The sequence below is a fragment of the Siphateles boraxobius genome, unplaced genomic scaffold (assembly GCF_051911475.1).
Source record: "Siphateles boraxobius isolate OS27281-9 unplaced genomic scaffold, OSU_SipBor_1 130, whole genome shotgun sequence".
NCBI classification, from domain to species: Eukaryota; Metazoa; Chordata; class Actinopteri; order Cypriniformes; family Leuciscidae; genus Siphateles; species Siphateles boraxobius.
The window spans coordinates 8474674-8497928 of NW_027508734.1; the positions used below are offsets into that span (position 1 = coordinate 8474674).

General features: G+C 41.9%; 2 protein-coding genes and 1 long non-coding RNA gene across 3 annotated transcripts; 1 reads left to right on the forward strand and 2 right to left on the reverse strand.

The window, feature by feature from the left end:
• Nucleotides 1-297: 297 nt before the first annotated feature.
• Nucleotides 298-7395, forward strand: tmem179ba (transmembrane protein 179Ba). The gene is made up of 5 exons (XM_077227751.1): nucleotides 298-449; nucleotides 1323-1522; nucleotides 2615-2752; nucleotides 2878-2956; nucleotides 5359-7395. Exons 1-5 carry the CDS (start codon nucleotides 354-356, stop codon nucleotides 5512-5514), a joined length of 669 nt encoding a protein of 222 aa, XP_077083866.1. The 5' UTR covers nucleotides 298-353; the 3' UTR covers nucleotides 5515-7395.
• A 578-nt stretch (nucleotides 7396-7973) lies between these two features.
• LOC143736946 (uncharacterized) lies at nucleotides 7974-14978 on the reverse strand. Its single transcript, XR_013203603.1, has 3 exons — nucleotides 14860-14978; nucleotides 13791-13859; nucleotides 7974-8062 (listed from the first exon to the last, which is right to left on the reverse strand). It is a non-coding gene; the product is annotated as an uncharacterized LOC143736946 (long non-coding RNA).
• An 862-nt stretch (nucleotides 14979-15840) lies between these two features.
• Nucleotides 15841-23210, reverse strand: LOC143736929 (transmembrane protein 151B). The gene is made up of 2 exons (XM_077227735.1): nucleotides 22545-23210; nucleotides 15841-20000 (listed from the first exon to the last, which is right to left on the reverse strand). Exons 1-2 carry the CDS (start codon nucleotides 22602-22604, stop codon nucleotides 18237-18239), a joined length of 1824 nt encoding a protein of 607 aa, XP_077083850.1. The 5' UTR covers nucleotides 22605-23210; the 3' UTR covers nucleotides 15841-18236.
• Between the last annotated feature and the right edge of the window lie 45 nt (nucleotides 23211-23255).

The following is a 23255-nucleotide window of genomic DNA, read 5'->3' on the forward strand; positions in this document are numbered from 1 at the left end:
CCCCCAAAAAAAAGAAGAAAAAAAAAAGAAATGTTAATTTGAGTCTATTTTATATATAAAAAAACACTGTAAAAATGTTTTCCATGATTGCATAATAATGCGTGCAGTAGAGGGTTAAGTAGGTAGGTCTATATAACTTATATAAGGTGATTATCATAAATGTGACCTATTTTGGTGCTTGTGCAAGGGAACGTGGTTGTGTTCATTCATGTTTTTGTGCGATGTTGCGATCACATGATTTTCGTTAACTCATGATGCGTTTTGGACACATAAGTAGGCTACGTGTATGCGCGTTGCCGCGGTTGGTTAAAGTCAGTGCGGAGTTGTGGCGCGCGCACAAACACACACATGCTATGGCGCTGCCGTGGCTTCTGTTGCTGGAGCTGCTGCTGTATGGCAGCTGTTTTATCTGTGGGATCATCACAGCCGCCTCTGTTACAATCTCACAGGTATATATGCTGTTTGCTATTTAATATAGAAGACTATAACAGACTTTACCTTGTTGTATGGCGCTATTGCGTTCAGAAACACGACATCATTTCATAAGTTTCAAACTTTGACGATGTTAGCTGAATGCGTGTAGTTTACTTTTGTTGACAGTTTTGTTTAGCATAATTGTTTGGGGGGGATGTGTTTTGGTGTGTACCCTAGATGCATACAAAAAATCATAACTTTTCTTCTGGAGGGGTTCTGTGCTTATTAGTCTCTCACGAGTTGCCCTTAAAATCGTCACAGTCATGTGACCAGAAATGTTTTACTTTTTTATTTATAATTATCCATACTTTTGATAACCTAATAGGCCTATGCTTTTATAATTTTTATAATTATCCATACCGTAGAATAACTAATAGGCCCACGTTTTAAATATAAAACCCGGAAGTGAAGAGAAAATGAAAGTGTAGAAGCAACTGAAGCTTCCAGTCACTGTTTCTGCCATGTGACCAGCTGAGGATTTGCTCTCAAGAGGAATTGGCTTATTAAAGTCAGATGAGCAGAAAAGGAGAGTGTGAGTAAGAATTTAAGTGTTTGGTGTTTCATTCTGTTAACAGTGGATATAGCAGGAAAAGGAAAAATGTAGAAGACAACCATGAGTGATGCTCTTGTATGTAGTTGTGGAGTTCACTGGCACATACACTGAACATGAAAAGTGTCTAGTTTTAAGTGCATTAAACTCCACCTGTATTTCACCCCTTTGTGTCCAAGTTTTTCTGTAGTTTGAGGCCCTCTGTTTTACATTATTTGTAGAAAGTGCCTTCTATGGTGGTCATAACAAGATGCATTGTAAGCCATTCCATTCTTTCCTTATTTTTTCACTCAAACAGGGAAGTTTTGATGGGAAGTGTATGCTGTACGGTTCAGTGTATCTGAACAACACCAGTGCATCATCCATCAGTGTGCAGGCATCCAGTTCTCCCTCTCTCTGTTACTTTGTGTCAGCCATCTCAGTGTGTGTGGCTGTCTTCTGCTTTTCACTCTCTCTCTACTGGGTCTACATCGTCTGTTTTGACGGAGAGGTGAAAAGGTATGTCAAGGAGCTCCGTAAATCATGTGCTCGTGATTTTTTTATTCCAGATATGTGAACAGGTTTTCTCTGTTTCCTGTTGTCATGCTCCAGCATGGATGGATTGCAGGAGGAACTCTAAATGGATATGTGATGCAAACTCATAAAAAGTAGTTAGAATTTAAATATGAGACATTGTGGTTAGTTTTTTTGTTGTTGAAAGAAATGTTCAGTGTACTTTTATTCAAGTATTCATTAAATTGATAAAAAAGTGACAGGAATTTAAAATGATCACAAAACATTTGTATTTCAAACAACTGCTCTCCTTTTGAACTTTCTATTTAACAAATAATTCTGAATAAAATGTATCACGTTTCCCACAAAAATATTAAGCATCACAACTGCTATCAACATTGATGATAATGTTACCCCAAATCAGCATATCAGAATGATTTCTGAAGGATCGAGAAATTATGCTGAAAATTCAGCTTTACCATGACACAGATAAATTACAATAAAATAGAAAACTGTTACTTTAATTTGTATTATATTGGTGCACAAAACAAAGCTAATTTAAAAAAATCTTACTCACGACAAATGTTTAAATTAGTGGTCGACAACATATCGGCAGATATTTTGCTTTTTTCTTTCTTCTAAATCTCGCACTGGCCTGATAAGCTTTTTTATTTGGCCGATGTGTCGGAAGCACTTTTATTTTGACAGCGCTGGGAACGTGAGCATAATAGTTTAAATTCTTTACTTGTGAACAAGTAAAGACAAAAAGTTTAAACAAAATTCTTTACTTGTGAAAAATACTGTTATAGAATTACAGAATCAAGAAGTTGCCATCTAAAGTATATGCCTGTTCTCTAAAATATCGGCCAACCACTAGTTTTGGTAGTGTATATATTAATAACAAGCTGTGATTTTTCAAATTCAGTAAGAGATGTTACAACAGTCCCTGTACTGTCAAGGTGTGAGTCATTGCTAACATGAAAGAAGTATTTTTTTTCTTATGACTATTAATTTGGAAGCTACTGGGATAGCAACAACATTTTCTTTTTCTAAAATGTCATTCAAACATTGTGCAATGTTGTCTCTGTCTTGTATCAGAGAGAAATTATGGATGAACGTTACTCTTGTCTTGTCTGGAGTCTTCCTCTTCTTCCTCTTGGTGACTGGATGCATCCTGAAAATCGGCCGAGACCGACTGTGTGACTCAGTGCTTAATACACTGACCAATATAAAAAAGTGAGTGCGTGTGAGAGAGACCTCTGGAATAGCTTTTGATAAATACAGACAGACAGTATTGACCGTCATCACGACTCTATCAATAACTAGTGGTTGTATAAATACACTATTTTGTGCATTTGCAGGTGTGAAGAAGCGCAAGATAAGTCTTGGTCGAGCCCTATCAGTGGGAGCCAGTTCTACTCCAGACTGCACTGTGCAGAGGTAGCTACTGGTCACAAACACATTGAAACGCATTATGAAAGACCTATCAGCATATGCAAATCATTAGTTACATCTCATTCACACCGACTCACTTCTAGAGCCTGCATCAAGTTAACATTTCAGATTTATTAAATCTGTGTAATATTGTTCGATTTATTGACACTCCGGCTTCAAATATCTCATTTATCTGGAAGTGGTGGAGAAACCTTAGACAAAATCTTCTTGATGGCAAAATCGAAACAGTTGTCTAAAACATTGTCATATATACAGTATATGTATACACTTTGTATGGATGTGGGTATGTATGTATGTATGTATATATATATATATATACACATACATACACAGTATTAGTATCTCACAAAATTGAGTACACCCCTCACATTTTTGTAAATATTTTATTATATCTTTTCATGGGACAACACTGAAGAAATGACACTTTGCTACAATGTAAAGTAGTGAGTGTAAAGCATGTATAACAGTGTAAATTTGCTTTCCCCTCAAAATAACTCCTCACACAGCCATTAATGTCTAAACCGCTGGCAACAAAAGTGAGTACACCCCTCAGTGAAAATGTCCAAATTGGTACCATTTAGCCTTTTTCCCCTTCCCGGTGTCATGTGACTCGTTAGTGTTACAAGGTCTCAGGTGTGAATGGGGAGCAGGTGTGTTAAGTTTGGTGTTATCGCTCTCTCATACTGGTCACTGGAAGTTCAACATGGCAGGGTTAGGGTAAAGAAAACTCTGAGGATCTGAAAAAAATAATTGTTGCTCTACACAAAGATGGCCTAGACTATAAGAAGATTGCAACAGCCTGAAACTGAGCTGCAGCAACGCTGGCCGAGACCATGCAGCGGTTCCACTCAGAACAGGACTCGCCATGGTCGACCAAAGAAGTTGACTGCACGTGCTCAGCATCATATCCAGAGGTTGGCTTTGCAAAATAGACGTATGAATGCTGCCAGCATTGCAGCATATGGTGGGGGGGTCAGCCTGTCTGTGCTCAGACCATACGCCACACACTGCATCAGATTGGTCTGCATGGCTGTGGTCCCAGAAGGAAGCCTCTTCTAAAGATGATGCACAAGAAAGCCGCAAACAGTTTGCTGAAGACAAGCAGACTAAGGACATGGATTACTGGAACCATGTCCTGTGGTCTGATGAGACCAAGATAAACTTATTTGGTTCAGATGGTGTCAAGTGTGTGTGGCTGTACAACATGTACTGTGACATACTGAAGCAGAGCCTGTCCCTTGGGAAACTGGGCCGAACGAGTATTCCAACATAACGACCCCAAACACACCGCCGAGACAACCAATGCCTTGCTGAGGGTGAAGGTGATGGAGTGGCCAAGCATGTCTCCAGACCTGAACCCTATTGAGCACCTGTGGTGATCCTCAAGCGGAAGGTGGAGGAGCGCAAGGTCTCTAACATCCAGCAGATCCGTGATGTTATTATGAGTGGAAGAGGATCCCAGTAACAACCAGTGCAGCTCTGGTGAAGTCCATGACCAGGAGGAGTAAGGCAGTGCTGGAAAATAATTGTGGCCACACAAAATTTTGACACTTTGGGCCCAATTTGTACATTTCCACTGAGGGGTGTACTCACTTTTGTTGCCAGCGGTTTAGACATTAATGGCTGTGTGAGGAGTTATTTTGAGGGGAAAGCAAATTTACACTGTTATACATGCTTTACACTCACTACTTTACATTGTAGCAAAGTGTCATTTCTTCAGTGTTGTCCCATGAAAAGATATAATAAACTATTTACAAAAATTTGAGGGGTGTACTCAATTTTGTGAGATTGTGTGTATGTATGTATATGTATATATATATATATATAATACACACACATAGATATTATATATTTATATAATACACACACACATATACATATATATATATATATGTATATGTGTGTGTGTTATAAAAATATATATGTGTGTATTATATATATATATATATACACACACACATATTATATATATACATACACATATATAAACAAACTTTTATTCGATTTGACAGCACTAATATATATATACATAATTATATTGTGTAATTGACAATATATTTAAAAAAAAAGTATTTTAATTAAAAGTATAAATCAATCATTCAATCAAAAAAAATATGTGTGTATGTTTGTGTTGTATAATAATAACAATATAACATGTGTTATTAGACATTTGTGAACAGTGTTTTAGACAATTATAGTGTGTAAATAAAAGATTTCTTTTTTACATATATATATATATATATATATATATATATATATATATATATATATATATATATACACACACACACACACATATTTTTTATTTTTTTTATTTACCAAATTGGCTATGTCTTAATTGCACTAATGCCCTAAAAGTATGAAACTTTTATTTTTCTCCCTCTTAGATAGCAGTATGGGTGAATTTCTTCTTTTGGATGATCATAGCAGGTCTGGTCCTGCTCCAGCGCAACAAAGGGTCAGAAACCCAGTCAGGAGGAGAGGAACCATCAGTGACCCCTTCTGAAACTGAGCCCCTCTTCAACCGTCCGGGACGTCCTTAGTGTCGCCCCACACTAAAGCAGTCTATGTGTCCCTTGAACACTCTCTCACACACACGCATACGCTCACATTTACAAACGCACTGCTGGCTAGCTGAGCCAAAAGGATTTTGGCAGTTCCAGTATACGGTCTTGATTTTGTTCACTAGCATTGCCAAGGGTTAGTTGCCATGGTTACTGATCTGTGGCTGGCAGCACAGACCTGGCAGGTGATCGTGTGCGGTTGCCAGATTGGTGGTGTGACCTGAACTGATTGAGACACAGCTTTATGTAAAGAGATCAAATCTGACAACACTGCCAGAGTTTTCACAAACTAAACTTGAGGATACAAATCTTCAGGAAAATGCTTTATGATTATACATGGTGACTCTCATTAGCACATGTATCAGTTTTAAAGGCTTTTGTGGAATAACACCCATTAAATTTAACCTAGTTGACCTGGAATCAAACCAAGTTAATGCACTCTACTGTAACTTTTCACTTGTCTTAAAGGGATAGTTCACCTAAAAAAGAAAATTGTCATAATTTATTCGCGCTCATGTTGTTCCAGACCTGTATGAGTTTCTTTCTTCTGTTGAACACAAAAGAAGATATTTTGAACCAGATAGTTGATGATGGCAGCCATTGACTTCCATAGTAGGCTATTGTTTTTTCCTAGTATGCAAGTCAACTGTCTGGTTATCAACATTCTTCAAAATATATTTTTTCGTGTTCAACAGAAGAAAGAAAATCTCATAAAGTAAACGATGACAGAAATTTCATTTTTGGGTGAACTATCCCTTTAAGTAAAGCCTGCTCTGTGTCAATGTACAACATTTTCGCCCTCTGCTGTCTGTTTATATGAATTACTCCATAAATCCCATTAGACGCTGTTAATGTGGCTGTTTTGTAGGCCAGAAATCTCCCATAACTACTTTCCCCTCTCCCTGATTTCACATTTCTCTTATTCATAGTCCTTGATGCCCTTAACATGAGCAAAACTGCTTGAGAGTGTCTTTCCGAGAGTGTTTGCCTATTAATCTTGTGCACAGTAGAGATGTCATTTTTAATGGTTTTTTCTTGCACACAGCCACGGGAGGTAAGAGAGAGAGAGAGAGTGTGTGTGTGTGTATGTGTGTGTGGGGTTGACAGGGACATAAATCCATAATTTGGCCAGTGATGGTATCCGCTTTTCACAGGCGAAGTGCCAAATCTGAGGTGCTGAAAGTCCTCGGAAACACAGTGTCCTTCCGCCTATCTCGGCTGCAGAGCCCGCGTTTGCGTCAGCCACTAAATGCGTTGGTCTCATCGTATAATCATTTGTCCTCTTTCTTTGCAACTTTTTTTATTTAACTTACTACATTTGTCTTAGAACCGCTGGTTATAGATTATGCACTGATGTATTTTATGAGTATTAAATATGTTGTATAACCCCCTATGCTTTAGTCTGTGACTATGCAAACACTTCAAAGCAATTCATTTAGTCAACCAAGAGCTTATAGTGTCGCACAATAGGCTATGTCTAAATGTCAACGGTATTATTTTTAATACTAAAATGTATGGGATTTTTGTGCTTAGGGATTTTATTAATCTACCATATGGGTGGGAAAAACGTGTGAAACAAGAAATAAATTCACATAATAGTGGTGCGGGTATGACGTCACTTTGAAGGCCAACCGGCAGTTCGCATCACACTGGTTCCCTCCAGAAAAACCCAATAGGATTTTCCATAGGCTTTTGAATTATCACTAAAAACAAGCTCTGTGTTCAACAAAAGTTTATGATACTTGCACGTTTTGTCCATCAAGATAGACATCACAACGTCACCATCACTAAGCTTCAAAACTACAAAAGCAGAATATCGAGTTTGTATCTTGCAAATAAAAATGTTCTTTGAGATATAAACTTGAAATTGCCTTTTTTAATTGCCTTCTTTTATTCTCTTCCGTGGCTTCCATAGACTGCAGAACTGTCGTCATCTGCCATCAGGTAGGCTCCACCTATAAATGGTCTATTCATGCAAAGAAATAGTTTGTTTTAATATTTAGTTGTGCAAATATTAGACGACTGCGTATTTGCTTTTAAATAAAATTTTATTAATATACTTAAATTATATAAACAACTTTTTACAGAGATATTTAGGCCTACTTTAGCTTCACTTCCGAGACAGCAACATAGTGTCGGCCCAGATCCGGCCCACATCTGGAACGTGTGGAATCCACATGTGGGCCGGCCGCCGGATCAGGGCTGACGCGCTGTCTGGGTTAATTTCTTTGAATTCCCGTCTCTACAGCTGCTTGCTGAGTTTTCGGGTCTGTCTCTCACGGGCCTCGTAGGCGTGTTTTGTATCCAGTAGCTCGTCTAGCGTGCGTCTGAGGCGGGCCATGTCCAGCTGTGAGGCCTGGCACTGTTCCCGCAGGCTCTGGGTCTCCTCGTGCAGCTCCAGCGCAGTCGCAGACAGTTCCTCGCTACGCTCCCGGCACCGTGTTTGTATCCGGCCGGCGTCCGCCAGCATGCACTCCACACTGGACACCACAGAATCGGTCTGGGCCTTTGCTATCTCAGTCATCATCTGGCAGAGAGAAAAAGAGGAGAGGGTGGTCATTTACCACTGTGATTAAATTGCCTTCTAACTAGGGTAAATGATTAAATAAAAGTTCTATTAATAACGATTAAAACGGTTAGGCCTACCCATTGTAGGCAATAGAATTACGTAGCACCAATAAGAGAAGTCTCTTTTGCTCACCAATCAGTAATATTGTGAAGTAGTATTGCAATTTAAAATAACTGTTTTCTATATGAATATGTTGAAAAATGTAATTTATTCCTGTGATCAAAGCCGAATTCCCAGCATCATTACTCCAGTCTTCAGTGTCACATGATCCTTCAGGAATCATTATAATATGATTTGGTGCCCAAGAAACAGTTTTAAATACTAGTAATCCATCCATCCATCTTCCTCCGCTTATCCGGGCCGGGTCGCGGGGGCAGCAGTCTGAGCAGAGAAGCCCAGACTTCCCTCTCCCTGGACACTTCCTCCAGCTCTTCCGGGGGGACACCGAGGCGTTCCTAGGCCAACCGGGAGACATAGTCTCTCCAACGTGTCCTAGGTCTTCCCCGGGGTCTCCTCCCAGTGGGACGTGCCCGGAACACCTCCCCGGGAAGGCGTCCAGGCGGCATCCGGAACAGATGCCCGAGCCACCTCAGCTGACCCCTCTCGATGTGGAGGAGCAGCGGCTCTACTCTGAGCTCCTCCCGAGTGACCGAGCTTCTCACCCTATCTCTAAGGGATCGGCCAGCCACCCTGCGGAGAAAGCTCATTTCGGCCGCCTGTATCCGGGATCTTGTCCTTTCGGTCATGACCCAAAGCTCATGACCATAGGTGAGAGTAGGAACGTAGATTGACCGGTAAATCGAGAGCTTTGCCTTACGGCTCAGCTCCTTCTTCACCACAACAGACCTGGTACATCGACCGCATTACTGCAGAAGCTGCACCGATCCGTCTGTCAATCTCCCGTTCCATCCTTCCCTCACTCGTGAACAAAACCCCAAGATACTTAAACTCCTCCACTTGAGGAAGGATCTCTCCACCAACCTGAAGTGAGCAAGCCACCCTTTTCCGACTGTGGACCATGGCCTCGGATTTGGAGGTGCTGATTTTCATCCCAGCCGCTTCACACTCCGCTGCAAACCGTCCCAGTGCATGCTGAAGGTCCTGGTGTGAAGGGGCCAACACGACAACATCATCCGCAAAAAGCAGAGACAAAATCGTGTGGTCCCCAAACCTGACACCCTCCGGCCCCTGGCTGCGCCTAGAAATTCTGTCCATAAAAACTATGAACAGAACCGGCGACAAAGGGCAGCCCTGCCGGAGTCCAACATGCACCGGGAAGAAGTCTGACTTACTACCGGCAATGCGAACCAAGCTCCTGCTTCGGTCATACAGGGACCGGACAGCCCTTAGCAAAGGACCCCGGACCCCATACTCCAGGAGCACCCTCCACAGGCCGCCGCGAGGGACACAGTCGAATGCCTTCTCCAAATCCACAAAGCACATGTGGACTGGTTGGGCAAACTCCCATGAACCCTCCAGCACCCTGTAGAGAGTATAGAGCTGGTCCAGTGTTCCACGGCCTGGACGAAAACCGCACTGTTCCTCCTGAATCCGAGGTTCCACTATCGGCCGTATTCTCCTCTCCAGTACCCTGGCATAGACTTTCCCAGGGAGGCTGAGAAGTGTGATCCCCCTGTAGTTGGAACACACCCTCCGGTCCCCCTTCTTAAAAAGAGGGACCACCACCCCGGTCTGCCATCCCAGAGGCACTGTCCCCGACCGCGCCGCGATGCTGCAGAGGCGTGTCAGCCAAGACAGCCCCACAACATCCAGAGACTTGAGGTACTCAGGGCGGATCTCATCCACCCCCGGTGCCTTGCCACCGAGGAGTTTCTTGACTACCTCGGTGACCTCAGCTAGGGTGATGGACGAGTCTACCTCTGAGCCCTCAGCCTCTGCTTCCTCAATAGAAGACGTGACGGCGGGATTGAGGAGATCCTCGAAGTATTCCTTCCACCGTCCGACGACATCCCCAGTTGAGGTCAACAGCTGCCCACCTCCACTGTAAACAGCGTTGGTAGGGCATTGTTTCCCTCTCCTGAGGCGCCGGACAGTTTGCCAGAATCTCTTCGAGGCCAGTCGATAGTCCTTCTCCATGGCCTCACCGAACTCCTCCCAGGCCCGAGTTTTTGCCTCCACAACCACCCGGGTTGCAGTCCGCTTGGCCTGCCGGTACCTGTCAGCTGCCTCAGGAGTCCCACAAGCCAACCAGGCCCGATAGGACTCCTTCTTCAGCTTGACGGCATCCTTTACTTCCGGTGTCCACCACCGGGTTCGGGGATTGCCGCCTCAACAGGCACCGGAGACCTTATGGCCACAGCTCCGAGCAGCCGCTTCGACAATGGAGGTGGAGAACATGGTCCACTCAGACTCAATATCTCCAGCCTCCCTCGGGATCCGGTCGTGGCTCTGCCGGAGGTGGGAGTTGAAGATCTCTCTGACAGGAGACTCGGTCAAACGTTCCCAGCAAACCCTTACAGTACGCTTGGGTCTGCCGAGTCTGTCCAGCCTCCTCCCCCGCCATCGTATCCAACTCACCACCAGGTGGTGATCAGTTGACAGCTCCGCTCCTCTCTTCACCCGAGTGTCCAAGACATACGGCCGCAGATCAGATGAAACGACCACAAAGTCGATCATCGACCTGCGACCTAGGGTGTCCTGGTGCCACGTGCACTGGTGGACACCCTTATGCTTGAACATGGTGTTCGTTATGGACAAACTGTAACTAGCACAGAAGTCCAATAACTGAACACCGCTCGGGTTCAGGTCGGGGGGGCCGTTCCTCCCAATCACGCCCCTCCAGGTACCACTGTCGCTGCCCACGTATGAGTTGAAGTCCCCCAGTAGAACGACGGAGTCCCCAGTCGGGGCACTTTCCAGCACTCCTCCCAGAGACCCCAAGAAGGCCGGGTACTCTGCACTGCCGTTTGGCCCGTAGGCACACACGACAGTGAGAGACCTATCCCCGACCCGTAGGCGCAGGGAAACGACCCTCTCGTTCACCGGGGTAAACTCCAACACATGGCGGCTGAGCTGGGGGGCTATAAGCAAACCCACACCAGCCCGCCGCCTCTCACCATGGGCAACTCCAGAGTGGTGAAGAGTCCATCCTCTCTCAAGGAGTGTGGTTCCAGAGCCCAAGCCATGCGTAGAGGTGATCCCGACTATCTCTAGTCGGAACCTCTCAACCTCACGCACCATCTCAGGCTCCTTCCCCGCCAGCGAGGTGATGTTCCACGTCCCTAAGGCTAGTTTCCGTGTCCAGGGATCGGGTCGTCGAGGTCCCCGCCTTCGACTGCCACCCAATCCTCTCTGCACCGACCCCTTACGTCTCTTCCTGCAGGTGGTGAGTCCACGGGAAGGCGGTCCCACGTCACTCCTTCGGGCTGAGCCCGGCCGGAACCCATGGGGAGAGGCCCGGCCACCAGGCGCTCGCATACGAGCCCCAACCCCGGGCCTGGCTCCAGGGTGGGGCCCCGGCTGCGCCATACCGGGCGACGTCACGGTCCTTGAATGTTTGTCCATCATAAGGGGGGTTTGAACCGCTCTTAGTCAGACTCGTCGCCTAGGACCTGTTTGCCTTGGGAGACCCTACCAGGGGCATATAGCCCCAGACAACATAGCTCCTAGGGTCATTCGGGTACTCAAACCCCTCCACCACGTTAAGGTGGCAGTTCAAGGAGTAATACTAGTATTCAAATACTAGTAATAATAATATTAAATGTTGTTGTTGCTTCACATTTTTGTGGAAACAATGATACTATTTAAATATTTGTGGTAAGATAAAAAAATGTATATTTTTTTCTTGATCAAGGATGCATTACATTGATCAAAAGTGACAGTGAAGACATTTATAATGTTACAAAAGATTTATTTAATAAATGCTTTATTAAATGCAATACATACATTTAATAAATGCAGTTCATTGAACCTTCTATTCATCGAAGAATCCTGAAAAAAGTGCTGAGCCTGTAGTCAATAATTTTATCCCTTAAAACTCATCTTTGATAACCAAAATGACACATTTAAACGTTTTTCTATAAAAAAAGTTTTTATTCATGCCTTAAAATGGCTTTGTGTTTTTTATTAAAATACACCTTGCCTTAAAATAGCTTGACTCACACCAGCTCAGAGATTCACTCGTTGACGATAACGTTGACAACGACGTAACTCGCTGCTGCACTATCATAGTACAAGGCATCGTTGGAGAAATCAACTTGCTGGTCACAACTGTTTCCCCCATGTTTAAAAGCATGTCAATTCATTTCTGTTTTCCCCAAGAAAGTGTTTGTTTTAAAGACGTTGGTTATATGTTCAAATAACTGATGTTTGTGACAAAACAGTCACTATACATTAAGGCAAGGTGATTTGTAATAAAAAAAAACACAAAGCCATTTTTTCATTTTAAAGAAGACCGAAACCTCAAGTTTATCAATTTTTTAAATAATTTAATTTATTAAACAATTGTATTAATGATGGACCAAACAAAACTGACAAAAACAGTGGTTTAACTTTATTTTAAAAATTAGTAACATTAATGAACAGTTGGTAATAGGAATGAACATTGGGTAACCGGAATGAGTGTCCATGAGATTTCTTTATTGAAGTGATGTACTATGTGCTAGTATTTATTCACAGCGAAGAAGGTGGAAAGAGAAAGAAGGAGAGAGAGGGAAGTTAAGACAAAAAGGGGGGGATAGAGAAGGTTGCGGCTGCGTTTCGTTCTTTCCCCTGTCACGAACTGGAAGAAAGATAAAACATTTATGTCACTTTGTGGTGAACTGGCTTCCTGGAAGTATTCACATTGTAAAACTAATACGAATGTCTACAATTTAAGTAATTGCAACCTTAAAGCTCATAATTCAGGTGATAATATTATATCAACTAATATTTACAGTATTAAATCAACAAAACAGAGGACTCTACTCACTCCTGTTACTTTAACTCACCTCTGTTATTTTCCATGTGTAACAGGAACTGGAACTGAAAGTAACAGGATTGAGGTTTTTAAGCAAAACGTTATCAAATACATGACATATGACCACATAGCATACATGCTAATAGCATGAGGACACTGAGCAAATTCTAGTGACTTGCCAAAAGTTCATATTTTTTAAAGCAACACTAAGTAAGATTTTTTACCTTAAAATAATGTTTTCAAAATCGTTTCAGTGGTTCATCAAGTCGTGACATGGTGAAATGCACTTATCCCACAGCTTTGCGGTCCTTTATCTGATATCCACGATATGTAAGATCGCCAGATCGGGTCGCGTTTCTGTAGTTCTAATGAGACATAAGAAAACTACTAATTTGACTTGCTTTACGGCAAGCGTTACAATTGCTCGTTTGTGATGTCGCAATACATCATACTTTCATAAAATCATGCATCATACTCTACCTTGTCCGTGGCCATTGTTGAATCCAAAGCCGGTGCTGGATAAACAGAGAGCGTGCGTGTGCGTGTGACATAGGCTGCCATAGGCTAAATTATTTACGACAGCGGTAATGGACAATTCCGCTTCCAACCTGTAGGGCGACCGCAGAGGAAGTTACTTGATGTTGCTTTAAAATAAACAAATAACACCTAAGAAATAATTTAGGTAACAGGACAGTATGTTGAGATTGACCTTCTCAGTCATAGTTACAATTTCATAAAATATACTTAAATTAAAATGAGAGGACTTACTTATGGTCTTCCCATTGCCTTCAGAAGATCCAGATGATGCAACTTCCTGTTGAAAATGTGTCTTGTGGACTGTTCCAAGTTTCTCAGAGGAGGGAATGAGTTAGGGTAACAGGACTGAGTGAAAACCCTGGGACACAACAATATTGTGTATGGTATCTAAAATATTAGATACGATATTTTTTTTTCTCATGAAAACCCCCCCCAAACCTTTTAAAGCATAGATTGGATTTAAAGTCACACAACAATGCAAAAAAACAAAAAACATTTCTGAATGATTTATTCATTAGATTCCATGGTAAAGTTTAGAGATAGAGTGGGGACATGCAACAAATGCTTTTTTTAGTGCTCTAGGTTGTTTTTAATTATACATTTTTAATGTGCAGTTATCTTAATATGCGGGACATTTTGCTTAATAATAAAATGTACAGTAGAGTTAATTTTCATGCATTTTTATACATATAATGTCCTGAGGACATAAATGTGACCCATTCTGTGGAATGGCTCTTTTAAAGTATTTTTAAAGAAATAAATACAACTTTGGTGAGCATAAGATATTTTTTTTTTCAAAACATTTTATATTCCAAAACTTCTGACTGTTAGCCTGCTGTATATTTACAGTAGCCTATATATAGACTCATAATGAGTGTGGATGACTTTTTTGTGGATGCCGTTTCTTCTAAGTCATGATTTCAATAATTGCCTACAGTGATGACAAGGACTGTCTAGGGACTTTACACTCTGCCAAAGTGAAACTGCGTCAATCATTAGTCGTGACGCTTTATACAGGAGTGCAGCAACGACAGACTCGGTTTGATGCGCGGGGTTTGAAGGGCATCAATCGGCTTACAGAGGCTTACCGAGCCGCTCACATCAGCCTTAAGTGATTGGGAACATTAGCTAAGGCAGGAGACCGTGTAAACAACAGCATGCAACGATGTAACAAATACAGTGACTATATAGAATGGTGTTGTGAGCGTTTTTTTTATAGCCTACAGTCATTGTCTTTACATCACACGAAAAACTTTACAAAACAAAATACTTTACACATTAATCAGACAAGAGGTTTTACCAGATTTTTCCCGCTGTCTTGGTCTCTCTCGTCCTCTGTCCTTGCCGTGTCTCTATCGCGATTCAGCGTGACTGTTCAATCCGTGATTTTCTCTAACGAGTGGTTTAAATCCACTTCACCTCAAATTAAACACGACAGGATTAACAGAGAGAGAGAGAGAGAGAGAGAGAGAGAGAGAGAGAGAGAGAGATGTTTATAACAAGTATTTAGGCCATTAACATCTTTTTTTCTTTTTGAACTGAAATGGACATAGACTAAGCGCTAAAACAGAAAAGTTCTTACAGGTGGGTAAATTAATTTTAAACCGAGGTTTTAAGAAATATGTTGCATTATACGATACAAACATTCGCACCATGGAGTCACATAAGGCGTTGTTGAATACTTGATTCGGATTGGTTGAGCATGAGATTCGTTTTTTTGTACTTCTGTAGCAACAGGTATGAAGATGACCTTATTACAGTTCCATATAATGATATTTCTGAACTAATACTGGGCCTATCGTTGCTTAGACTTAAAGGCACGAAACTGAAGCAGTGGCATAAGGAAGCAGGTCTTCAAAAAACACACAAAATTTGAATAAAGTGGATAAATGTAGATAGGCCTACTGTAGCCTAGGTAAATGTGGTCATATTATCATTTCATCATTACAATTGTCAAAATATACAGCATACATGCTGCACAGAACATAGAATAGTTCTAACAATGTGGAAAACAATGCAATAGGAAGGACTAATACATTTGACTTGACCCTCTGATTGCAGTAATGAATCATAATCCAGACAGCAACATAGTGTATGCCCAGATCCGGCCCATGTGGAATACACCTGTACCAGATATAGGCCGGATCTGGGCCGACAGATGTTACTGTCTGGGAAGCAATTTCTTTTTTTTAAAGCACTCTCTTTTTTTTAATCAAAGACGACACAAAAGTTGATAACAAATTGATAACTGGGCACAGAGTTTATACTATCAAAGCACAAATAAGATTTCAAATCAAGCAGTTTATTATGTACCATCAGTGTTACATTTCTCATGATCATAAGTTGACAATCCTCAGAATGCATCCCAACACACACACATAAACAAACTTACTCTAAAAAAATGCTGGGTTGTTCAAATATGGACAAACCCGGCTGTTGGGTTACATTTTTAAATTACATTTTTAACCCAACGTTTGGGTTAGTCCATATTTGACCCAAAATTGGGTTAAAACAACCCATCATTTTTTAGAGTATTTCATAACTTTCATTCTCCTTTCATAACTCCAAGCCAAATCACGGTACTAGGGTAAAAGACAATGCAGGCGAACCTGTTTGAGCTATAACAGCAAAAATTGCTTGCTTACAACCTATTAACTTTGGGGAGGGACAAATATAAAGCTTCTGTTTAGTTAAGCTGAACAAATCAATCATACTGTATCCCACAAACATCTTAACAAATTTGGCTACATCTGAAATGATTGTATTCAGGGCATTTCATACAAAAAGAAAAGTATTGCTTTTGATGCTACTATTAAATCTTAAAGAGTCTCAATATGGTACATGAAAAAATAAAAAACCTGAATACAAACTTGAAATACCCTTGACAACGCACATATGCCGAACATACAGTTGATCCGAGGACCGCCTGAAACTTTTTGCAATTTAAATCTTGAAAACTGTCGCCATCCATCCGAGGTCCAGAAGACAATTATGCACTCAACTGAACAGCTCCGATTTCTAAACATTCAAGTATTCTGGTAGTCTAGCCTTCTGTGCATCAACCACCGGCTAATAGATGAAACACGCTGCACAATCAAATACTTATGACATACTTTACATTCTCATCGTGATTTAAACAGACACCACATCACTGTTAGATCAACATTCACGTTGTGACAGAACATTTCGACAGTATTGCAAGAATATTTTCTTTTTCTTAATTAAAGGTGTTTTTTAAATTATTTGCAGTACAGTTGCAACATCTATGTGACCTGCTAAAGGATAAATGAGAGAGCATGTCTGCATGCTTTAGGCTTATGATAAGACAAAGCGTGTGCTTTTTGGCTTCCAATGTGTATTTGCAGATTATATTTGAAGCTTGACAGTATAACACAAGTAGGAAAATTTGCGTTGTACACATTTTTCAATTATTAAACACATTCATATGTGCATTCTGCAATGAATAACTCACTACTAAAGATGTCTCACGAGGATCCACAGTTACCAGGAGATGGATGTGTCTTGGCACACTAAGCAGTCTCATCCACAATTGGCCTATTTATTCACATGACACTTCAGCCAATCAAAGACGAGCACAGAGGCTACGATGGAGGGCAACATGCTGCACCATTATTTATGTCTGTGAGGTGCGCTTCAGTCTCAAACTCTTCATGAGGCAAAGTTGGTGATATGCTGTCGTACAAATAAACAATTACTGACTAACAAACAATAAGTATAAAATACATACAGTGAACAATGTGATCACAGCACCTCACACATTTTTAACGCTGTAGTTTTAGCTGAGAAAAACACCTCCATATACTTTTACAAATTTTCTGATAAGCAAACCAAAAATGTTATTGGGACTTGCAAGCCTGCAGAAAGAAAATACTCTTAATGAAGCTGCAAAAAAATTGCTTAATTTGATTAATGGATGCCATTATTATTGCAAGGAGTATAGTTTAGTCAAATATCCATTTCAGAAAAACAGCAGATGCAGTGAGGAAATTTTGAAAAAACAACATAGTTACAATGAAATGTCTCAAGAAGTTGAATCCCAACATTTTGTGCAAGTTTATGAGGCTCTTCTCGCTCTCGTTTTTTTTTTATAAAACTTTTTTTTTTTTTTACTTGTTGGACACAGCTATATGTTGGCTATCTATATATAGATTAATAACATTCCCCTTGATGAACTGTTCAGTTCTCTTCATGATCTTTGGAAGGCTTTTCAAAGTTCTTGTTTTCCTTCAATAGTTTGTCTTTTGTTTTGGTGCTTTTTGCTACATGGCCACAGGAGGAGTTCTTCTTTTCTTGTATATCCCCTTACATTTTACAAACACTCCCTTGCCATTTCTTTATTGCATAGATAAGTAACGTCAGTCACTGTTGACAAGAGGTGTCTGACACCTTTCTTTGTCAATTCATGCATTCTCGTTCTCATATTGGTCTTAAGCTTTACCAACTGACTCTTCTCTTAAGCGTTGCTTTAAAAACTTTACCAACCAATCCCGCTTTAGCAACTGTTGCCATTTGTCATTTTTTTCAGACAAGCTTTTCCCACACATTTCTTATGAAAGTCTATCATTGACAAATTACTTTGGCCATGACATTTCCAATTCTCCCTCTGTTTTCCTAACACTTCAATGCTCTTTTTGATGGGGGCTTAGGGTCTTTTCATCAAGAAATGTCCTCACCTGAATGGCAACTCTCCTCTCCATGCACAATCAACACTGGGAAGAAAAGAGCATCCTGATATGTAGGAGGTCTGTCCCTTTCCCTTGCTTCCCCTTCTTCTGCATCCTCTCGTTGCTCTCTATCTTCCCCGTCTCTCTCACCTTCTTCTCTTTCCACCACATTTGCCCCCTCCTCATCCTCCTCACCCTCTCCCTCCAGCACTCGTCTGCTCTCTTCATCTTGTCTAGCTCCCAAACCCAAGAAACCACCTCCTCCACTTGCCTCTTCTCCTCTTGCTGCTAGTCCTCCACCTACACTTCGGGAGTGGAAGAGGGATGACGGACGAGGAGCCTGGAGCCGCCCTAAAGAGAAGCCGCTCCTGCTCAGAACCAGCCGTCCTGGGCCTCCAGGACCACCTCCTGATGCACTAGCTCTCATCCCAGCCATGGTGCCACTTAGCAGGGCTGCGGTCGGGCCTCTCAGACGGGAGGGCAAGGAAGCACTGCTTGTGGTGCGGCGGCAACGAGGACAGTTCTGGAGCAAGTAAGCCGAAGCGAAGGCCACTGGATAAGACGGGCCACTCGCTATCGAGTTAGTCCCCTGCCCGGCTGGAGGAGTGTTAGCACCTTGGTTGGAGCCCAAACCGGGATCCATCAACAGGGCCTCGGAGTAGCTGGGCACCATCTGCTGGTTGCAGCGAATGTGCCACTCCAGCTCCGTCATATCCACCGTATTGACTCTGGAAATGGCACGATAGCTCGATCCAGTGCCAGCTCCAGGTCCGTTTCCATTCTCGATGCCCCCGCTGTTCTCAGTTATGCCACCCGTGTTGTTATCATCAGCATTGCCAAACAGTTTCTCTACATGGTAGTGCACATACGCAGTGCGATACTCCGCAACAACCCGAAGCGGCCAGGACAGGAGCAGAGCAGAGGCCAGCCAGAAAACTTTACGCCTGGCATACCAGGGTTGTCTGGCCGGGTCTGGGAAAGCTAGGATGTGCTCACGGAAATCAACGTTCTTCAAATGCATTCCCTCCCGTGCCTCCATGTAATCATCAAGACCTTCGTTTTCACCAAAAAAACGTGCACGCTGGGTCAGGTAGGCAGCCTCCGCTCGGGCACTAGCAAAACTAAAGCATTTGGTGAAACGCAGCCGAACCGCTGGATGATCCTTTAGGCCTCTTAACTCCTTCGAAACGTCTTTGACACCATACCTCGCATAGTCAAACTCTGAGCTCGCTGCATGCGTGTTTACACGCTCGTGATACACTTGCGTCGTGGTATAAGCGTCCCCGTTGCGATAGCGTGTCACCTGTCTTGTTCGTCGCACGTAGTGGTAACTGATGGCTTTCCACCAAATGCACGGCGTTGCTTGCTGCAGCCTCTGCACGCGCTCGTACACCTCCGTAACCTCTGCTTGAGCCAACATGGCCGTCTTGGAGTAGCAGTGCCAGCATTCCACCAGGTAGACCACGTAAAGCATGGCCAGGAAAGCCAGAGGAATATAAATGTAGCCACTAGAACAGGGACTATCCAGATCCACTTCTAGGGGGATGTAGACACCAGAAGTAGCTGAGGTCGTAGAGGGGTCTCCCGGCTCCAAAACCGCAGCTTCTGGCTCTGTTGGAGCGAGCACTGGTACTTTGCACAGTTTGCACCAGGCCAGTGTGCCGAAACAGCCGAACATGAACAGAGTGAGGAGAAGACACTTCCAGTGAGACTCTCGACACAGAGAGGAAGCCAAGGACTGCTTCACTGGACGCTGCTGCAGAGAGGTGAGGAGAGAGAGAATATCAGAGTGAGCAATGTGGAAATGGGTTAAAAAAAAAAACTAAAAAAAAAATTTAGGATGGGTTTTTTTCTGGGCAAAACATTAATAAATGCCTGGAGAAAAAAAATTATTCATTACTTAAAACTATGGCTTAATTACACAACACTCTTGGCCTGCCCTGCAATAAATTGCATTCACATTAGGTTGCAAAATAGACTTCATTACTTTATAACAGCCATTGGCTTCCAGACAAGTACTTTTTAGTGCAATTGCCAGAGAAGGTAGGCTAACAATTGTTAAGTACTGTCTGTCATTTTAATATGGAATATTATTTTAAGCATAATAGATTATGCAAATTGCTATCATCCACTGTATTCTAAAATTTTTAAGCATTTTTATAACATTAAGTAAACCAACACCACTGTTGGATGCATGTTCGTAACTCTCTCCCCCTCCCCCCTCAAAGTTATTGTAATTATTTAACACTTACAAACGTATGACAAGTGAAAAAATAAGGCATGATAAATGCTTCTTTATGTGTAACAATAGATGTCAACTGGGATGCAAGTGAAGTTTGTGCAAAAATCACAATAAAACTAGTCCATCTAATGACATTGTTTTTTAAATCAATTTGCTCTTTCTAGCTTTTAAATGAGCAATTGCACTCTCTTTCTTGAACACTCTTCATTATGAACTTCTCTCTTCCGTAGCCTTTTTTCTATTAACTAAACCACAAATTCAGAAATTAACATAATCTGAGTGAAGCAGCAAGAGGATTATGGCCTTTTGATGACTGACGTAGCAACTTCAATCTCACAATTCTGAATCTGTGGTGGGGTTAATAGAAATTAACTGAAATAGAAAGGGCTATCGTGCAAGAGAGAGGAACATAATTCATAGAAAAAATATTGGTTAAAAGGGAATATGATATCTTTACAGAGAGATAAAAATATGTTGGAAGGTAGAGCAATACGTCAAAGCCAGATACTCTGTCAGCATCTTTCACTCGACTTCAGTCTTTCATTTTTCTTCAACAGCCGGTGCCACACTAATGCCATCCTAAAATTTACAGAAATAGCACACTATCTGTTGTAGCCTATTCCTGCAGCCATCCAAATTAATTTAAATTGACTTTTCTGATATGACTCACAGCTTTCTTCTCTTCAAGCTGTCTCCATTTCTATTGATCTTCATGTAACAAGAGACAGGAGGTTAACTCAGCACCAATGAATGAATAGAGAGAGAGAGAGAGAGAGAGAGAGAGAGAGAGAGAGAGAGAGAGAGAGAGAGAGAGAGAGAGAGAGAGAGAGAGAGAGAAAAATGCTGTAGTTTGTTAATATAGAGGTCAGTGCTGACTCTGATCTTGAGCTTTGTCACAGATATGTTGACCTAACCGAAGTCATTATCTGCCTTGCAATAACACAGACCTCCTTTGATCAGATGTTGTACCAGTGAGAGGACATCTCAGACGCAAGAGCATGATAAATGTGAAAGGGAAGGAGATATACAGTGGCAAACAAAATTAGAGAGCGAGAAAGAGACTTTGCCAAAGATGCGAGTAAAATAACAGCCCCAAGGGAAATCCTCTGCAAAGACCTGAGGAAAAAGACGAGCATAGGCCTATTACCCTGTGTGGAGAATATCACTTATACACACAGTTGCATTACTTATACCGTGTGCTATGGGTGGCACACTGTCTTTGGTAACATCTAATGATTATTAACCTCAGAAGAGAAAACCTAAAATTGTGGAATACCAATTTAGTGCATCTGTGGAGATACTGTACTTGAGAGAAGCATTGTGATCTCTTTTACACCAAACAGTAGTTTAAAATACTATGTAAACACCATGGTATTTGAACATGGAAATCATTCAGTTTACAGAAATTGAAGTAAACAAGATAACAAGTAAAAACGGTAACTTAATTTACAGTGTCATTGTTAAAGGTTACTAAAATAATAACGATAAATTATGTCTACTTACATGCAACTAAACCTGAATCAAACCCTAACCCTATAGTAACATGTAGTGACTTAATATTACTCAGCACTTTAATACAGTAAATACATCTGAAGTTGACCAAAACCTTTCATCAAAGAAATACATGAATTTTGAACAATACCCGTTCTTGTCTTAGAACAACTTTGATTAACTTTTTTGATCCACTTCAAATGTTTATTACTATATGTGATTATGTGCAGTGTAACACAGACCTTAAAATAAAGTGTAAAAAAACAACAAAAAACTTTAGTAGTCTTATGATACTAGATATAATGAATAAGTACTAGTCAAACTGGAATAAATATAATTCAATGTTAGAATAAGTGTATCAAATAGTTACAAGTGAAATAGTAAAAAAGAAAAAAGAACTTAGTCGTTAGTGGATTACTTACTAGCAATTCAACACAGATGTTTAAATGGCTTGCCATACACGTCGTGACAGTCTTCCTCTGCCCAACACTAAACAATAACAACTCGCCTGTATATGCTAACGCAAATTTTTCATAGAATGTGGGCCAATACACGCCCTCGTCTCACCTCTTCCCTCCCAGCTCCATTCAGAATGGGCTCCTGTCCATCTTCCGTCGCCTCCTGCATCTTCCCTCCGTCCCGCGGAGACACACCGGGGGTGCTTCAGGATCTGGCGGCCCTGGTCCGGGTCTTCCCCTGCGGGTAAGTCACCCCATCCGCCGCGGGTCCCGACACGGTTTCTCGAGAGCGGCAGCCTGGGCGAAGTCGCATGATCAACGCCACATCACACACCCGCATTCTCCGTCTCCTCCTTGCCCTTCACACATCAAGTGCATGCATATTTTCTCAAATAGTCTCTCGGTTCTGACCATTTCACCACCAGCAGCATCCCCTTCACTGTGATGATGATGATGAGGTTGTTGTTATTACCATTACGGGTGTGTATCCAGAAGCATGGATGAAGAGAAGAGAATGCATCGAGGATATTAAAACGCACGCGCCTGTCTGTTCGCGAGATGCAGACAGCAATACGTCAAAACACATTTCCACGAAAGCAACCAGCGTGGATACGAGGCAAGGAAGGCGCCCACCTTGTTATTGTCGATATGCGTGTTTCTCCTTGAGGGAGATACAGAGGACGTCAGCGGTGTCCCCCTCCAATCTCCTGGAAGGCAGAGGAGCTGTTACCTCATCTCCTTTCTTTACACTGATGTCACCCACCTGCCCCACACTGATAGTCCCAATACATTGCACCAATACCCCCTCTCCTTCATTTTA